Raw genomic sequence first — 20,694 nt, forward strand, 5'->3', positions numbered from 1 at the left:
GGTGGAATTATAACCGTTGTATGACATCACCATTTAGAAGATTAACATATATGACACGACCCCACTCTTTAGATGATCAACATATAGGAGACGAATATCAGGAAAATCATGGAAATAATATGAATTTCAGTGCTTACGCTTTCACTTTTTGTTGCTTCATACTCGACATTTCACGCTCATGCTTATGCTTATGATCATTCATGTTATGTTGACAAGATTATGAAGTATTGACTGACGATTTCGATTGGGAATAAATTTAGTCAGCGAACAAGGTCAAGTTATAGTAAATGAATGAAGAGTTTAAGTATCGATCTCATATAGACTAATATTTAATTATTAAAATTTTTATCACTTAATTTAAGCTAGACAAAATAAATAAAAAGATGATATATGAATTATTAATCTAAATTTTCAATGATGGATTCAAAGATCAATGAGGGATTCAACTTCAAATAAAGAATTATGACACATAACGTTGTTAAAATATACTATGTTGATACGTGTTAAAATTCAATTAATTATTTACTTCTTGACAATCATAGTGAAATCCCAATTTATTTATTAAATGATTCCTCGAGTTAATAAACCTAAATCAAATTGAATTTATTAGATCTAAATACATTAAATCTTTGTGGAATTTCAGGTTTCACCTAAACCCGCATATTGAAACTGAATACTATTTCTAGTCAGTTTAATAATGTGTTGATAACGTCTTTGCTGCTATATTTAACCAATCATTTTTCGATTCGTGATTAATCAACAAATATGTAAATAGTTGATAAAGAATATTAACAAGAAATATTAAGTCAATATCAATCAATAATTAAAATCAAGAAAAATAATATATTAAACCAAATATAAAATAAAATATTGTTTGGCTCTATTGTGGTCTTAGCCTAAAGAAATTTATTCCATAAATTCAAAACAAAAGTGAAGACTCATATTTAAATTCATAGAAGAAAATATAATCAAGAAGGAATAAAAAGAATTCTCAATGACTTTTAAGTGTGTTAAGGTCTTCTTCCGTGTTATGCCTTCTACCTCTCTAGTTATTTTCTTTTTCTTCCTCCCTATTGTTGTCTTTTGCGTAATATTCTATTCACTTATATTCTTTACGTTTCTGCCTCCTCTTCTGGCGTTCTCCCTCCTTGACGGTTTATTTCACCCTACTTTGTGAGGCACTGTCCCCATGAGGTGATCAAAAGCCCAGATTTAAACACACATACACCCCATGAAGTGATCAAAGGCCCAGATTTAATCACCATGTAAAATCAATGGCTGAGATCCTGTGAGGGCACTGCCCCCACAGGTAGCATCTACTCTACCCTCCTTGACATCTCTCTCATCAGCCTCTCTTTTCTTTTCTCTCTTCTTTCTTCTCTTTGTTTCTATTATGCTTTCTTCTCTCCTGTTCACGTCTTCTGCGTAGTCTCCTTTTATCTTTCTTCATGGGTCTAATCCTCCAATTCTTTGAAGCTCATGTCAAGTTTAAAACTTGTAGATAAGATAGTAGAGATTTTATTTGTAAATATGCGGCTTCATCTTTATCAAGATATGCACAAATTTTCTTTAAAAACTTCAATATTATCAAGGAATAAAATAATTCAATTTCATTTATTTCATTTATTTTCTTTAAAAACTTCAATTTCATTTATTTTGTTAATGTGTTTCTTTTGAAGTCTTGTAAATTTATCTTATCTCCCAAATTAGGCATTTTTCCTCTTATATTCAAATCTACAATCGTTATAAAATTAATTCACATAAGTACATAACTAGGGAAAAAATGAGCACACATAAAATCCCTAAATCTCTATAAGATTTGGTCTTATCAAGTATGAATATTCGTTATGCTTCAAATTATAATATCCTATGTAAATTTTCAATTTAAGTATATATATATATATATATATATATATATATATATATATATATATATATATATATATATATATATATATATATATGTTGCTATATGCCTTCAACAGTCCCGTTTACTGAGTATTTCTCTAAATAATCACTTTCACTCTACATTTCCCAGATAAGTCCGAAGAACAAATAGAGGAAGATAAACATGATCGGTTTTGATGCTAGTGCTGGATGCATCAAGAAGTTTAATTTCGTATGTCATTTGAAGTTTCATTTAAATTCATAAACGCTTCCGCAGATTTCCATCGTTTTAAGAATTTACATTATTAAAACGATTCTATTTTATGATATTTATGAAATTAACTGGTTTTGGTTTATACTGTGCTATGAGGCATGTTGTTTGATGATTATATGATTGTTGAACAACTTCGGTGTCGATTAACCCCGGTCATAGGACATGACATTTAGAATTGTATCATAGCTGACATCTTCTAGTATGGTGTAGTTTGGGGACGAATCAAGCGTAAGCTGGTGGGAATGTGACGCCTGGGACCAAAGAGAGGGGGGGTGATCGCGATGCGAGAGGTTGCAAGGACAATGAGCGGCTCATGACAGGCTTCTAGGTGAAGGGAATATGAATGAACCGATATCACATAGGAATGAGAGAGATTTTAAAACTGTTCATGTATGAGATTGTGCAATCGAAGAGTGTTTAAAAAATTTGATATGTATTACTCATATCATCAATGTGCATATTCTTTTTGGGATCTCATCGTTTAGGTATTCCAAATTGAAGCGTACTTGACTTGAGACAATTTTAAGATGGTTGATCCCCTGATAAGTTTATCATGATGCATGTAAGTGAGAACATACGAACGCTAAAAAAACACGTCTTATTACAGTAGGGACAATTGTCGAATATAATATGTAACAATATTTATTGACCTACAATAGATCACGATGAATTTATGTTTGTTTCACATAAAGTTTACTAAAATTTTAAAATAATGGATTCTTGCACTATCAAATTAAATAAGGAAAATATTGTTCTTTCCAATTAAAAATTTACTAGGAAAGTATTTCATGGAGTACTTGGATTAATAATTTTTGAATGCATGATTTCAAATTCATTGAATGGTTTTGATTGAAAAAATCTAAGTAAATTTCAAATTCACTTGATATCAAATTAAGCAATTTGATTATCACATGTTGGAAACTAAATTCTGGAGTTTGACAAAACATAAATCAATCGATTAAACCAACTAATACATGAAAGCATATTCGGCAGCTGAACATTCAACTAAAATCAGTTGACATAAACTGATCAGTTGAGAACTGATCAGTTAAAACATTCAGCCGAAAACATTAAAGCTTCTCAACTGAAGATACCTCGGGAAAGATCATTCAACAGACAAAAAAACATATCAGACAGCAACTGAATATGGAAAGCCGCACTGCATAGAAAAACGTATTTCGGCTATTGAGATTAATACGCCGTCTTACAATAAATGATGAAGCGGCAATCAAGAACTTTGTCCAAGAAATGATAAGGTGGCAATCAACGGATACGAGAATTCAAAATTACCGTTGAAAGATAAGTCTATAAATATGACTAAAGAGCAGTTGACAGTAGTGACGATTGACCAATCTCAAACTTGCCATTACTCTGTCAAAATCTCAGCTCACACTTATCAGATCTATTCGTAGCAATCAAGGCTACACATTAAGCAAACTAGCACTCTGAAATATTGATAATTCGATAAGTGCAAAGTTCAGTTACTTACAGAGATCATTATATTATACTAAGAGTTTCAGTTTAGGCAATAGATAAGTCCTAACTGAAGTGGGTCTGTACAAGCGTTGTACTTGATCAAAGTCTTTTAGTGAATATCCTATCCTTGTGATAGAAGGGGTGACGTAGGAGTTATTCAATTCTCCGAATATCCAGAAACATATTGTGTTGTCTTTACTTCAGCTTTTTATTTCCAGTTAGATATTCTATCTTTCAATCAGTTTATTTCCCCAACTGCTTATTCAGTTTAACTGATTGATATTGACCGACGGGATACTTAGTTCAGTTTGTAACAAAACTGAACTATCTTTTTCGAAAAACATTTAAATTCCTAGAAGTGTTTATTCAACCCCCCCTTCTAAACACTCCTTAGTCAATAACCGATCCTAACAAGTGATATCAGAGCGAGGCATATCCTGTCAAAGATTATCTATCCTCAATCTAATCACTATGTCTTCATTCAATAAGATTCCAATGTTCTCCAGGGAAGATTTTGATGATTGGAAAATCAGAATGCAGGCTCATCTAGCTGCACAAGACGATGACATGTGGTACGTCATAACTGACTGACCCATGAAAATTTTGAAAGCAAACACAGCTGTTGCTATTACTGAAGGGGCACCTCACCGAATTGAAAAGCCTCGAGATGAGTGGACTACAGAGGACAAAAGAAAGGCAAATCTAGACAATGTTGCAAAAGACATATTGTATAAGACACTGGACAAAGTAACGTTCAGTAAGATCAAAATGTGCAAAACCGCCAAAGAAATTTGGGAGAAGTTAATTCAACTTTGCGAAGGAAATGATCAAACAAAAGAAAACAAACTTTCAGTTGCTATGCAGAAGTTTGACAACATCAGAATGAAGATGGGAGAAACAATGGATGAGTATGATGAAAGAACAAGCTGTATCATCAACGAACTAAATGCACTTGGAAAAGTGTATACAAATAAAGAAGTAGCGTTGAAAGTAATCAGAGGACTTCCCAAAGAATGGGATGTCAAAACTATGGCAATGAGAGAATCTAAAGATCTTAACAAAGTTGAACTTCATGATTTATTTGCAGATCTAAAAGCATATGAGTTTGAACTTCAAACTCGAGAAGGAGAACCATCTACTCCAGCAGCAACTACTGCCTTGACTGCTGTTAGAAATGAATCAACTGGTGCAGTTGAGAAAACTGCTGATCAGCTGAGCAATGATGCCATGTCTCTATTCATTAAGAAATTTGGAAGATTCATGAGGAAAAATCAAGGAAATTTTCAGAAGAACTATCAAAGAAACAACTCCAGAGAAGAGTCTAATGTATGTTTCAACTGTGGCAAATCCGGTCACTTTATTGCCAACTGTCCAAAGCCTAAAAAGGATAATCAAACCTCAACTGAAAGAAAGAAGAAGATGTATGAGCACAAAAGAAGATCTAAGGACGAAAAGAAGCCTTACAAGAAGAAACATGAAGTACTCCTAGCTGAAGACAGCAAAGCCAAATGGGCAGAAACTGACAGCGAAGAGTCAGATCCGGAAAGCTCTTGCAGTTCAAGTGAGGATGAGGAAGAAGTAACATGTCTAATGGCAGATAACATAGAAGATCAATCAAGCTGCGAGCAGGTATTTGATTTTAGCTCTATTGATTTTACACGAGAAGAACTCATCTCAACTCTTCATGACATGGTCAATGAATATCAAAAGCTTGCTTTATCATTTGAAAAACTCAGAGCAAAGCAAGATGATCCCAAAGACAATAAAACAAAAACTGATGAATCAGTTGAAATGTTGAGTCTGAGAAGGGAGATTGCTGAACTCACTGATGAAAGAAGCAGGAATCAATCAATGATTCAAAAAATGTCGCTTGAAATACAAAGCTCAATGAGCTCATTCAAGTTTGGAACAAATCATCTAAAGCTTTAACTAATATACAGAATTCTCAGAAATCAGTTGATGATAAAACTGGTTTAGGATTCGGTAGTAAAGAAGATTTGTCTTCCCAAGATACTCAACCAAAACTGAATATGAACAAAGGGAAATACATTCACTTTGTAAAATCAGTTATGGTACAAAATCAAGAAGAGTCGAGCAAACTGATTGAACAGCCATCTCAGAATATGAATAAAAGCATGAGATGTGGAATTGGATATAATCCAAAGGGTAAGACTGACTCATGGAATCAGCAACCAAAACTCTCAGCAGAAAATATTCATATGGCTACTCAAACTACTACAACTGTAAGCTAATTCAGAAAAGATATCGGCTGAACAATCAGTTGAAAAAGGACAAAACACATGTTGTATCATCCACACACCATACACCAAGCACACACAAACAGAGAAGGACCATATGGAATACAGCAACAGGACGGCCAGTTAGACTGATTCAAGTCTAGATTCCTAAAGGACTAATCAACTTTGGACCCAAATAGAAAAGGGTACCAAAATCTTATTTTGTGTTTAATTGCAGACAATAGGAACAAGCATTGGATCAATATGGTATCTGGACAGTGGATGTTCACGACACATGACAGGAGATTCAAACTTATTGTCTCAACTGGTTAAATACAATGGTCCAAACATCAGTTTTGGGGATAATTCCAAAGGTAAAACCGTGGGTAAAGGTAAGCTTATCCATGGTAACTTCACCATTAATGATATTTTATTAGTCGAGAATCTTAAGTATAATCTGATAAGCATTAGTCAGTTATGCGATAATGGATTCTCAGTTCAGTTTGACAAACACTCTTGTTCAGTCAAAAACTCAACTGAAGAGATTATTCTAACTGGCAAAAGGCGTGGAAACACTTACAAAGTCAGCTGGAATGATCAACCTTATACACCAGTATGTTTTATTGCGTCTAAATCATCTCAAAACTGGTTGTGGCATAAACGGTTAAATCATTTAAATTTTAAATCTCTTGCCTATCTAAGTAAGCATGAACTTGTAACTGGTTTGCCCAAAATAAATTTTTCAAAAGAAAAACTTTGTTCAGCATGTCAGTATGGAAAACAAGTTCGATTCTCTTTCAAAAACAAAGGCTGTAAATCTTCATCCCGATGCTTAGAATTATTGCACATGGATCTCTTTGGTCCAATACCAGTCATGAGCTTAGGGGGAATGAAATACACCTTGGTGGTCGTAGATGACTTTTCAAGATTTACTTGGGTTATATTTCTCAAATCCAAAGACCATACTGCTGCACAACTGATTAAACTCTTCAAAAGACTTTTAAATGAAAAATCAGTTGGGATTGATCGAATCAGATCTGATCGAGGAACTGAATTCATCAATCAAACACTTTCAAACTTTTTAGAAAATACTGGAATCAAGCATGAGTTCTCAGCAGCAAGAACACCTCAGCAAAACGGTGTAGCTGAGAGAAGGAATCGGACTCTTAAGGAAGCCGCTAGAACGATGCTTGCTGATTCAGGTATTTCTCAAAGATTTTGGGCAGAAGCAGTAAACACTGCATGCTACACTCAGAACAGATCAATGATTAATAAAAATCACATGAAAACACCATATGAGATCTGGCATGGAAGAAAAAGCATAATCACTTACTTCAAAATATTTGGTTGTAGATGTTTTATTCATAACAATGGTAAAAATTATCTAAAAGCATTCGATGTCAAATCAGCAGAAGGAATATTCTTTGGATATTCATCAGTTAGCATAGCTTACATAGTATTTAATAAGAAAACCTTGAATGTTGAAGAATCTGCACATGTTAATTTTGATGAAACTGTACTAATCGATAAGCCAACTGATAAAGATGAGCTAGCTGATCGTTTTACAGATATCAGTCTGGAAGATGATGACTCAGACGAAAGTCGTAATAATCAGAATATCTTTCATACACCTGAACCTGAGATATTGGATCAACCAGCTGAATTGGAAGCAAATCTTGACAATCAGTTAATGGAGCAAACTAATGGAAATCAATTATCAACTGAATCAGCTCCAACTGAAACTGAGAACATTCAGTTACCCAACGAAGAATTTGCTGGCTGTGAAGCAACAAATGCTGAATTTAGATGGAAGAAATCACACCCTCCAGAACTGGTAATAGGTAACCCATCTGATCCAGTAAGAACCAGAAATCAGATGCTCAATCTATTTATTCATTCAGCTTTTGTATCTCAATTAGAACCAAAGAAAACTGACGAAGCTCTTGCTGATCCTAATTGGATTAATGCAATGCAAGAAGAGCTAAATCAGTTTGTTCATAACAATGTCTGGAACTTAGTTCCAAGACCAGTTTCTAAACTGTTATAGGTACAAAGTAGGTATACAGGAACAAACTGAACGAAGACGGTTCAGTTGTGCGCAACAAAGCAAGGCTCGTAGCACAAGGCTATAGACAAGAAGAAGGGATCGATTATGATGAGACATTTGCACCAGTTGCAAGACTGGAGGCAATCAGAATATTTCTTGCCTATGCATCCTTCAAGAACTTTAAAGTCTATCAAATGGATGTGAAAAGTGCATTCCTAAATGGCCAATTGCAGGAAGAAGTCTACGTTGAACAACCTCCAGGTTTTTATCAATCCATAATTTCCCTGATCATGTTTATTATTTGAACAAGGCGTTGTATGGTCTCAAACAAGCTCCACGAGCTTGGTATGAAACCCTATCAAAATTTCTAACTAATCATGATTTTACTATGCTTAAGAGTGTGCTGTTTCTCATTTCAAAGAAGGGAGCGGGATTGAAAGTACAAATGAGAGGAAGAGGGGATATTACGGACCTGTTATTGGTGGGTCTAGATCTAAACAGCCCAAGAGTTATAAAGCCTTAGAACAGTCTAGAAAGAGGGCAATAAATAAATAGGCCAGAGGGGGGAGTTATTTTCATGCTGTTCATTTTTGGTTTTTGCTTGTATGTTAACTAGCTTGTGCTAGGGACTAGCTTTGGCTAAGGTACATAGGTCATCTCTGGTTTTATTTTCTGTGTTAATCTACCTTATTTACACTTTGTTCATCTATTATTAATATATAAATTGTGGTTGCAACAATTGGTCGGACCTGCCGGATAATCATCGGAGGAGAAGAAATGGCAACCACACTGTTGGATACAAGATCGATATGTGGGAAGACGGTACCAGATTTGGCGAAGAATATGAATTCAATGGTGGTGAATCCAAATTCAATGGTGTTGAAGTTACTAGAGACCACGGAAATCGCTCAACAAAACTATGGAGAAGTTTCTGGGAATCAAAGCAACAGGGGAGCAGTTTGTAACAAGGAAAACAAGGGATGTGGAGAAGCAACTGATGGATAGCAGTTTGTAACAAGGAAAACAAGGGATGTGGAGAAGTAAACTGATGGATAGCAACAAGCAGCCAATGGAGAGGAAGAATGAATCACCAAGTAGACCAAATATGAAGAATCCTAGCTCCCCAATTGTTGAAGAGAAGGAAAGTTCGCTGATCCAAGAACAAGTGCTTGGTGAGACTGCATCGGGCCTGGCATTTGGAGTAGTCAAACGTTCTGACCTCGAGGGGCTCAAAAAAAAAGTTGCGATATTATGGACTGGAATTATCTGAGCTTGATAAGAGAAAGCCGATTTGGAGAAAACATCTAAGAAGCGAAGCGAATGATGAGTTGATATCGGAATCCATAGTGTCGAAGACTGAAATCATAGCGAAGATGGAACATATCAGAAACTTCACGGCAAACATTAGCACGATGGACCTGGGGCTCCCTGAGATGTCTTGGCGTCAAACGAAACTTCGGGAGAAGAAAGATGAGCGACTGACCATTGAGTTGATCAGACGATATAGTCACGATGGCTCCCTGAATATGAACGATATAGTCACGATGGTCAGTCGCTGGAATTCTTACCCTCCAATTTCATGATTCTATCTGTTGAAGGAACAGTTTCTCTGGAATCTCATGACAGCTTGTGTGATTGGAAATGCATAATTATGGGCATACATGTTTACCCCATGTTTGCTCATAACCCTCCGAAGCTAGTCACTTGTGTTACGGTTAAAAGATTGTGGGTTGCTATTAAAACATTGGAGGCAGCTTGTTATGCTTTCCCTAAATTTAAAATTTTGGGATTTATTGATGGATTGTAGTTTGCTTGATGATCGCATGGTTTGCAACTAACTTCTTTGAAGTCAAGAATGTCAAAGAAATTGAACCAGCATTAAAGAATTCGTTTATCATCTTCACAGCAGTCATGGAATCCCGGATTACTATTATCAACAGCATGGCCCTGATGACCTCTTTTACCATATTTAAGTTCGGGACACAGAAAGATATCAAAAGTTGGCAATTGTTATTGCATACTGTTGTTGGTTTATTGGGTGGCCGTGCTGGTGGGGTGCACTGTAACGTCCCGAAAATTTAAAGGCCCACGCAAACCACATGCATGCAATTATTAAACTCTTTTGTATTTTAATTAAAATGTTTTACTTGTATTAATTAATTATGGGGTGCATATTGATATGTTTAAATTTTTCTACATGATTGCATTAAAATGTAATTTTTAAAGGTTATTCGAGTTGCGATCGAGGAACGGAGACCGAGGGCTGAAAAAACGTAAAATGTTTTTATGAAATAATTGTTTAAAACAAGGTTGATGGTTTTTCATATTTTTGAAAATAAGGGGTTTTGAGGTGATTTTATACGTCGGGACGTAAAATTTTATCGGTGTTGGTTTTCAATAAAAATACGAGCTTTTTGGCAACCCGGCTAATAAATTCACAAATTTATTTAAACAAAAACATTGTTAATATTTTATGAAATCCTAATTAAAACTAATGGGTTTAATTTAGTGGCTTAATAGGCCTAAAGCCTAGTTAGTAAATTAATTAGTATTTATAAAGCTAAAACCCTACACTTTGCAAAAGAAAACTCACGGCCACCTACTTTTTAAATTCAGAAACTCTCCCCAAAAAGCACACAACACACACGGCACACACACACCACAAAGAGAAGGGATTTTCGAACGGTTCAAGGGGAATCTAGCCAAGGTTACGATCCGTTCTTCGTCGTCAACGGTTTTTCGTGCGTATAAAACGCAAAGACACGCCATATTTTTTCCTTTTCTCATCTTTCACATCATAGTATTTATTTAATTATGTTTTGAATGCAAAACAAGTTGCACTTTGTTATATTTTCGTTTTTGCATCAAACATGAATTTTAAAGAATGATATGTGAACCAAAAACATGATTTTTATGATCGAAAGGGGCTGCCATGATTAGGATATGTTTGAGGGATGTTTTTACATGTTTTACAGAGTCCTAAAGCACACCAAAAACGTTGCAAGTAAATAAGAACAAAGCTGGAACCAATTGATCATTAACGTAGACGGTGGGGCTCGGTTGGAGGGAATTTGATGCATGGGGCTTAGCATAGGGGCTCGACCTGGTCTTGAGGAGAGTTCGGTTGGGACGTGGTTAGGTCCTAGGAAGGGCCCTTGCATGGCCAGGGCTTGCGCTAAGGGGCTGGGGAAGAGTCCCCACGTGAAAGGGCTCTTCCGAGGCATACTTGAGGGTGACCGAGAGATTTGTGAGGGTGGCTCGAGAGAGGGCTGGACTAGGACGTCTAGGCTGTGGCTCAGGGTGTTCCAGAGAGGGTCAGGAAGGTTGGGTGGCTTGAGCCACGGGCTGAGGAAGAGTCCACGTGATGAGGGACTCTCCCCCAAAATTATGTGCGTGATCTGTGACAGCAGCCAGGGGGGGTTGCTGCTGGGGCTAGGTGGCTCAGGGTCCAAGGGTCATGGGCAGGGGTCGGGCTAGGGCCTGGTGCGGCTGGCTCGCTGCTGGCTCGACCAAAGTAAAGAAAACGTGAGGAGCAAGGAAGAACGCGCAGGCTGCTCTTCTGATTTATGTGCTTCGCCTCTTGGGTTCAGGGCTTGGGCTGGTCTGGGTAGGGGCTGGCCGTGGTCCAAGGATGGTTAGGGTCGTGTGGGCTCGGTGGTGGCTCAGCTAGAAGTGCCCTAGTTGGGTTAGGAGTTCTACAGAAGCTAGGAGACTCACTCTCAAAACATGCAGAAATTGGGGTCAAGTTGAAGATGGGTTTGAGCGAGCTAGGGGCTTGTTCTTTGGGCTGGGCTTGGTCAGTAGGGTGCCTAGGTGGGTTGGCTAGGTTTTGGCTCGAGGTGGCTCGGGCGTGGCTCGAGTAAATTAGGAGATGGCTCGGTGTGTTCGATAAGGTGTCAATTTCGAATTTAATTAGACTAAAATTGAATTCATGGGTCCACGGGGGTGGATCATGACTTGGAAGGATAGAATAAATCTTAAAAATGTTATGTTTAAAATTTGGGATCAAAATAACGAGTTTTGGATTTATTTGGGATTTAATCGCCGCACGAAACGCTAATTAACGAGTTAATCGAAACGCTTAGTTTTAAGCTTTATAAAATTATGAAAAATTATATTTAAGCTTAAATAATTATTATAAGTCTAAGTTTTTAATTTGAGAATTTTATATTAAGGTTTGGTTTAATTCGGGATTAAAACGTGTTAATACGTCTTATTTAAAGATTAATTTAAAAGTCTTCGATTTAAGCTAAATAAAAATATGGGAAAATTCATGTAGGCTTAAATAATTATTTGGGACATGTTAGAGTCAACGGAATCAAGAAAAAGTCGAAAACGTGAAATTTTACGTCCAGGGGTAAAACGGTCTTTTTACATCTAAACTTAGTAAACGTCATGGCAGTGCTCTAAATGCTATTTTTATGATATTATGATTATTCTTAAAAGTTTATGAAATGATCATGATTAAATTATTTTTTAAATGTCTAAGGGATTTTTATGATTTAAGGAAGGCATTTAAAAGACATGTTGCATGCTTGATTTCAAAAACAAAAATGTTATGTTATGCATGATTTTTTTTTAAAGTGATGGAAATGTAAAACGTTGAAGGAAGTGAAGTAATTGTGACTAATTCGATAATGTTGGAGATATCGTAAGGGTGATGGTCCCAGTGGGAGCCCGACGATCGTATTTTCATCATTATGAATATGTGGTAACGGTTATGTGGTAACGGTCTTGTGGTAACGGTAAGAATGGGAATATCGTGAGGGAAAAAGGCCCCAGAGGGAGCCCATTTATGGGAAAAAACCCCAGAGGGAACCCCGACGATCGTATTTCTATTCGAAAGAGGATAGGCCAAGGCTCAGTTGACGGGTGAGAGTGTCGCTGATGTCCCCGCCGCCCAGTACTGTGGTTACATGCAGATGGATCCATCGACTTTTGAGGTTTATGTCATGATGAGGAAAGTCATAATTAATGATCTGAATTCAACAAAGGAAAAAAAGGAAAGGAAAAGGAAAATTGTTTATGATCATGAAAAATGTTTATGTTATGCCATGTTGATGAAAAAGGAAAGTTAAAGTTTATGTTTGCATGTCATGAAAAGTTATTTTTACGTAAAAGTATTTTCACTGTTGCATGTGGTTTTATACGTATTATTTGTTATAAAGATTATGGTGTGTTGAGTTTTTAGACTCACTAGGTGTGATGGATGCAGGTGAGGTTGAGGGAGGGCTTGACAGATGATTTGACTGGACTGAAGACGCACACAACCCGAGGACCAGCGCTTCTACTTTTTCCGCATTTACGACTTATGATTTATGTTAAAGATTTTAAGACTATTTATTTATGCTTTTTGAGAGGTTTAGTATGGGCTATACTTTTCAAACTTATTGCTTTTTAGGTTGGGCAAAACAGTTGACGATTTCATTTTATGACTATTGCACTTGATTTTTAAAATGCTAGTTGGTTGGTGTTTTATTTTAAAGGGGTAAAAATATTTTCATGCGTTATATGTCATGGCCGAAAATCGAGTGGAAAAAAAAAATTATAGTACTTTTAAAGCAATAAAAAGGGCGAACGTTTCATGCACTGTTCTCTATTCATGTTCCTACTGATTGAGGAAGGGCATGATGCATTCGGACTAGAGCTGAACAAGTTATCTTCAACTCTTAGCCTTGAGGAAAAAGGCTAATTTTGAAGACGATGGTATTGTTACGGACCTGTTATTGGTGTGTCTATATCCAAACAGCCCAAGAGTTATGAAGTCTTAGAAGAGTTTAGAAAGAGGGCAATAAATATATGAGGGGGGTTATTTTCATGCTGTTCATTTTTGCTTTTGCTTGGATGTTAACTAGCTTGTGCTAGGGACTAGCTTCGGCTAGGATACTAAGTTATCCCCGGGTTTATTTTCAGTGTTAATCTACCTCATTTTAGCTTTGTTCATCTATTATTACTATATATAAATTGTGGTTTCATCAGGGGAACATGATCTCAACTATTCCATTGTGTTTTTTTCCTGCATATAGCATAAATATCAGTTAGCAAATTTAGATTATAGATAAGAGCGCATGTTTGAATCAATCGGCAAAAAGATTGAATGCCACATAAAAGAAAGTTGGTCCAAACAGAAAAACAAAGAAATTTTAATCTAAGGAGATGAAGATTAACACAAAAAATGCAGTTAGCCTCACATGGATTTTGAAGAACAATCAGTGCCATTCTGAACAACAATCATACCTGCCCAAGCTTAATATCTCCCCTTTTAGGATTGAAAAGCACATGAACGTTACACACAACTACTCTGTCAGACTTTTCCAAGCTGTAAATTCCATTATAAAAAAATTCAGATAATTGAACCATCAATAAAATAACTCATCTAATAACAATTAAAGAAAAACAGCAGAAAGAATGATTCAAGTACAAATCAATCAACAATATGTATATAAATGAGGTCAAGCATCATCCGTTTAGTCTGTAGCTTCATATGTAAGAGGGAGACGGGTGTGAGGAGCTTTAACACTCAAGACTAATGGAGGCTATCATGAAAAAAAAAACTGAATCTACAACTAAGAACACAATAACCTAATTCTCAAAGAAAAAAGTTTCTTCCTTGTGCATAAATATTAGGACACCATTTACTGATCAAATTATAGTGTTAGTAAAAAAGTCCAAGTGCTAAAAAGTATCCTGCATTTTTTTTCACATGTTGGAAATCATTCAATTACCTAATTTTATCCTCAAGACCTCATCTATATTCGAACTTAAAACTGAACTTCAAATAATTGTAAGCCATAACTATAAGCCTCTTGCTCTCTAACTTATCCACCAACAACATTTATACCATAAAAGCTCAGGAGAACAATCTTCATTGACTGGATCCATCTCGGTAAAGCTATTTCTTGAAGACAGTCCATCACTTGTAAGGAAATTAAGTACGACAGCAATATTGAATCTCCTTGGACTGATTTTCAGGATTTCTAAAGAGAACTTACTAACAACTCGCAACTCCAAATAAATTTACATTTTCCAATGTCCTCGCTTTTAACTTTTTTCAGCGAATATCACAAATTTCATCATGACATAAATGAATGAAAACTCCATAGCACAAATTTCCAGGATTATGAATTTAATCCTTGCAAATTTATATCTAGGAAAATCAAGTCATTAATATATCCCTAGTAAACTGAACAAGAGAACTCTATTATTTTTCACCAGGCCAATACCAAGTTTAATTATCATAAAGCATATGGGTGGGGCAAATTTATCAATTTTAAGGTTTGCATAATATATTTAAAGAGCTAATTTTGTAATAGCTTCTGTTTATCTATGTGCAAGTGACGCGTCACAGTCAAATTGTCTACTTTGTCCATCAGACATGTACATTTTTCTTCACTAAAAGGGTAACTTACTTGGTAGTTTTCAGTTCTAACAATAAAAATTTAGGATCATAAAAACACACAACATCCAAGAAAATTTTACAGTGTGCTCAATCTGATATATCAGCAATAAATCTACTTTTCATTCTTTATTAAATTTTAAATTAGATAACCTTGAAAGCACACATATTTATAACATATTCTGATAGTAATTAATGTGCATATAGAGAATATGATTTTTCGAAAAAATGCTGCTGTGGAGAAAATACCTCAAAGTTCCAAGTAACATATCAAAATGGGTAGCCCTATTTCGGTAACCGACACAAGCAAAATAGAACATTTATAGTAACTATTTCAATTCATAAAATGCTCCACAAACTTATCACGATAGAAGTGGCTGAAATTTATGAAAAAAAGTAAGAAGAATTTTTCACAACAAAAAGGTAAGAGAATATGCAGCATCCTACCTTGTAGAGGAAGCTGATAGGTCATTGTTTGTAGTTTTCCCATTCACACACTGTCAAACAAGATAAGTATAACAAATTAAGGATCAAGAAATGTACATGGTCATAAGAATTCAAGCCTGAAGTCTCTGTTCAGGCTTCCTAAATATAATTTTAAAAATGATGCACCTCGAGCACACATATCTGGGCAACATTATCCCGAAGGCCAAGCTTATTGTATTCAATGGATTCTTCATGCAGCAACTTGAATCTAGCAGACAATGGAACTTAATCAATTAAAAGTAAAGGTATATAATAGTTGTCAAACCAGCGAAGACAAAAGAAACTCGCAATATCTTTTCCAGTCTCTAGAACTATCAATGCGAAGCTGAAGGCTACACAGTTCTTAGGTCATAGCAGCGTAATAAATTCAAGTGAAATAGATGGTAGTAAAAAATTCCAATAGAATACAAAATAAAGTGAGCTCTTTGAATGGTTCTTTTGCTGAATAAAATGACAGCCAAATTGTGAGATAGTTGTTGAAAGAAAACAAAGTTAATTAAGCTCTTTGAATGGTTCTTTTGGTGAATAAAATGATAACCAATTTCTGAGATACTTGTTCTTCTCTTGTGCAAAGACGTGGAAGCATCTTCCCAATCAAGTAAAACAAACCTGGACTATAGATGCTATGACGACCATTTATTCAATTATGATAACCGGAATCATATAAAACTTATTCTGTTGCTTGAAACCATATCCCAGGTAATAAGTGATTCTCAGCCGTACAATGAAACATAATAAACTGCATTTAGAGCATGCAAAACCAGGTGTTTTTCCAGTAACAATTCCGAAGTAAAAAAAACAGAGGATAAGCACCTGGAAACACGCCAAAATGTAGCACAACCATCAACAGCGTTACCAGTTCGCATCTACAATAAATAAAATATCACTGATAAACAATTTTTTGGTAATTAAAATACATCATCTTCTTAAAACAAATCAAATTGAAAAAAAAATAGTTTTCTAGTTAATTTCACAGAACTTAATTTTGAAAACATGGAGAATAAAAAATCAAGCAATAGATCTTTTAATATCACTTATACCAAATTATTTTTCCTTCAAAATTGAAGCAAAGAAGTCTTGAGATAATGTCATTCAACCTCAAACATAGATAAATATCAGCACGGCAATAAACAAATGGTGCATCTCAAGTAATCAACCGTCAACAAAAAGAAAATCCAGGGGCATGTCAAATTAAAAGGTTTCTGACAAAGATTTCTCATTTTTTACCAGTTTAGAGCAAACTTAAAATTAAGATAAAAAAAAAACAGAAAATTTGTAGCTTAACAAATAACAAAGCTCTCGCTGGTATCCTTCTTCCACCACTCTCACCTAAATGTTTGTCAGATTGTTTGAAAACATATACCAATATAAAAACAATAATAATAATAATATACATATATACCAGTTACCAACAATTTTCCCAATTGTTCAAGAACTTCTTACAAACAATTCCGTCATTAACAAAAGTTTCCATTGGCTCGAACACGGAACCAATTAGCGAATTCACTTTCTCAAGCATATTAGCCCTTACTGAAAATAATTTATTGTTGAGTGGGAAAAGAGTGTGTTAGAATGCACTTTTTTCAAAAAAAGTGCTCATTTATTCGCCCATAATTTACATGAGACTACAAGGGATCGGTTCAATACTCTTGTAATTTGACTAGTTATGTCGTGAAATTCAAATGCATCTTGACCATGTACATGCAATGTCAATAGCATTTGTACAACACGAGATTAAAAACAAATTGTGCAGGAAATTATCCATGAGATAAACCAGATTCAAAGTGATAACATTGAGGAGCCAATTTTTTCCAAGGTCACCTTCCAGATACCACTGTATCCACGGAGCTTTAGTTCAGCCTCTATGTCTTGGAATCTATCAACCTCCTGATTTTCCAAATAAATGAAATAAAATGAATATTAACAGTAAGAGATAAGCAGACACGAACATACACGACTAGCTAGAAACTAGTAATCAAGTGAAAAACAAGCTATAGAGAAGCTTGTCATGATGCACTTTGAAAGAGGTTTTGTGGTCTCTTTAAGAGTACCAGAAACCGATAACGAGCGATGTATTTGCTTTACTTCACATGTGTAAGCAACTTAAAAGTCAGTTGCCAAGAGTGTATGACATGAGCTTGCAAATGCATCATACCTGAAAACATAAGATGTCAGCTGACCATAACCCAAGCTCAAAATTTATACTTTTCTTGCGCCAACTCCAGTCCAACATATACCGAGGTATGTGAGAGTACAGTTGCCAGTGATCCAAAGCCAAGTAATCAGCTAAAATGTTGTACGACAGAACAGTGAACCGCCCTGTAAAGTAACAAGTAACAACAATGGCAAAATGAGGTTAACTCAACAAAAAATTAAGTGTAAACCTAAGGAGAAAAGAGAGGGACTTAACAGATTTTCACTTATAGATGCATCAAATCAAAATCAAGCAGCCACATGGAAATCAAATTTCTGAAGCCCTAAATCTCTTAAAGTTAATATAAATAAGACAAAAAATTGGACATGCGAATAAAGATTGTGTCCATTATTCCACAGCCATTAATGGTGTATTCTTAGAATTTGATTGCTGATGATGAACATGCTCAAAACTCTACAAAAGAGATGGATGTTTCTCAGAAAAGCAACAATTCCTGAACTAAGAATGAAACTCTTTGCAACTCAAGGCATTGTTTTTTACCCAACCACATCCATGTGAACTCAAGCAACCGGTGCAAATCAAATTTCTCAAGGCCTTGATCCTACATATGATATGAATAAGAAAGGAACTGAAAACAATCATATGGTTACTGCAGAAGCATAGACGACATGACTTTACAAAAGTTGGAGGTGGGCATGCTCATCCCCTTAACTGAAATAACGAATTGATTGCACCTAAAAATAGAAGCATGTTGCTGTAGCTACTAGTCTAAAACCACATCATGAAACCAACCAATAGAAAACTGTTCTTAACCAACTGATTGAACTCGTGCATTGAAACTAAAACTTAAAATCATTTTAATGTAAAAAAAATGGCGAAAGAGATACAATTCACGACCGCAATTAGGAGGCAGTCCTGGTTTTGCATAATCCCAGGCACGATAATCTGGAGGCTTTGAAGCCCTTGGTCTAAATTGTCGATGCCCCTCCTGGCCCTTAAACTGCTGATTATTTCCAAAGGGGGGACGTTCCAGCCACTGTGGTTGTCTATATGATAGTTGATACTGATCAGGCCGTAGACCAGGAAACTGCTGACACGTAGGCGATTCTACTCGCGAACTGGGGCCGTAATATTGTTGGGCCAAGTAATACTGTGGTGGCGGAGGGACAGTACCGAAACTCTGCTGACACGAAGAGTTCAAGGATCTGAAACCGCGATTGGCGTCTTGAACAGAATGGAAGTGGGAGTCTCCAGACACGAATTCCGGGTGGACACCAGTTGCAGAACCCGGGGGTTTGTCTGAATATCCTCTCCTGCCTTGCGAGCGCCACGTTCTAACCTTTTTGTCGGCCAGAAACCAGGAATACAGCCATTAAAAACAAGAAAACCTCACCCTGAGAACTAAAATTCATCTAAATCCCAAACAAAATAAAACGAAAATAATTTTTATTCCCAATTTGAAGGCCGAAAATTTACATTTGAAAGCAACGATTACAAATCCATCGCATAAATGAATCACAATGTAGGAGAAAAAAGTTGAAACGTGAAATTTTATGATCGCACTATGTGTGTGTGCTTGTGCGGTAAGAATAAGGATGATCGGGAATTACAGGTGGGGCAGAATACATGGGGATAGCGGCGGACTCGGCGGTGGCAGCAGCCGCTATAGAGTGAAAGGGGGGATGACGTCTCATAGACCCTCCAGTTGAAGACCGGGCATCCCAGCTCAAAAATGGTAAAGCAATACGAAGAGCGGTTCAGAACGTCTGGTTCGATGTTTTATCCCTTATGTTAGTCCTCATAACGCAAAAATTCATATATTACATTTAAATCGATAATGAATTAAGATCACATTTGAACAAATTGATATATTCAGTATAAATAATAACTGAAGTTTATATTTTCAAAAATCTTCAATTCATATTTGAATTTTTTTCTCGGCTAGATTGTATGTCTTTTTTTAATCTACTCAAGTCCAATTCATTTGGACTTTTTAGAGGTTCTAACCAAAGAACACGCAGATCCCAAAAACGTATCGTTTCTCCTCCAAAAATAACTTCTCCAGTGGAAGAACGCATTAGGTATTTACCTAAACCAGTAGGTCCTTGAGCGGATCCTACATTAGCCCCTTGATCTCTAATTATAAAAGTAAATGTTTGAGCTTGAGATTCAATTATTTATTATCATACATCTATTTCGAAATTCACTGTATATTTTTTTTATTAAATTAGGCGAAAATTTATTATTTTAAACAAAAATTCAGTTTATATTGTTGTGAAAAAGTAAAAATTTATGATAAAAAGTAAAAATCTCAAACTCTCAAAATTTACCAAACTACACACTTTATAATATTTTTCTATCTACTCAATTGTGATTTTCTTCACAAATGAGAGATCTATTTATAGAATTTCATAACACATAATCCAAAAAATAAAATGCATCATTACCTACATCATCACACACAAATTTCTAATTTTACAACTCTTATTTTCAACATTCAAATATTAAACTATTACTTTTCAATATTCAAATCATTTATTTTCAACACTCTCCCTTGTGATGATGATCATGATACGATGATGTCTTCATTACGTGTTTTGTACTGCCTCGTTAAAAACCTTACTTGGAAAAACCCATTGGGATAAAAACCATAGTAAGGGAAAAAGAGTGCAGTCACGTAAACTCCCCCTGATGTTGACATGAACAATTATTCACAAATTTCGTATATTGCGCATC

The 20,694-nt window shown here is 35.6% G+C and overlaps 1 protein-coding gene across 1 annotated transcript; it reads right to left on the reverse strand.

Moving 5' to 3' along the window:
• Positions 1 to 14,090: 14,090 nt before the first annotated feature.
• LOC140808411 (carbon catabolite repressor protein 4 homolog 6-like) lies at positions 14,091 to 19,740 on the reverse strand. Its single transcript, XM_073165538.1, has 8 exons — positions 19,569 to 19,740; positions 18,856 to 19,297; positions 17,959 to 18,122; positions 17,625 to 17,690; positions 16,617 to 16,669; positions 15,930 to 16,011; positions 15,765 to 15,814; positions 14,091 to 14,240 (listed from the first exon to the last, which is right to left on the reverse strand). Exons 1-8 carry the CDS (start codon positions 19,650 to 19,652, stop codon positions 14,153 to 14,155), a joined length of 1,029 nt encoding a protein of 342 aa, XP_073021639.1. The 5' UTR covers positions 19,653 to 19,740; the 3' UTR covers positions 14,091 to 14,152.
• Between the last annotated feature and the right edge of the window lie 954 nt (positions 19,741 to 20,694).

Source organism: Primulina eburnea, chromosome 12 (assembly GCF_022965805.1).
Source record: "Primulina eburnea isolate SZY01 chromosome 12, ASM2296580v1, whole genome shotgun sequence".
NCBI lineage: Eukaryota > Viridiplantae > Streptophyta > Magnoliopsida > Lamiales > Gesneriaceae > Primulina > Primulina eburnea.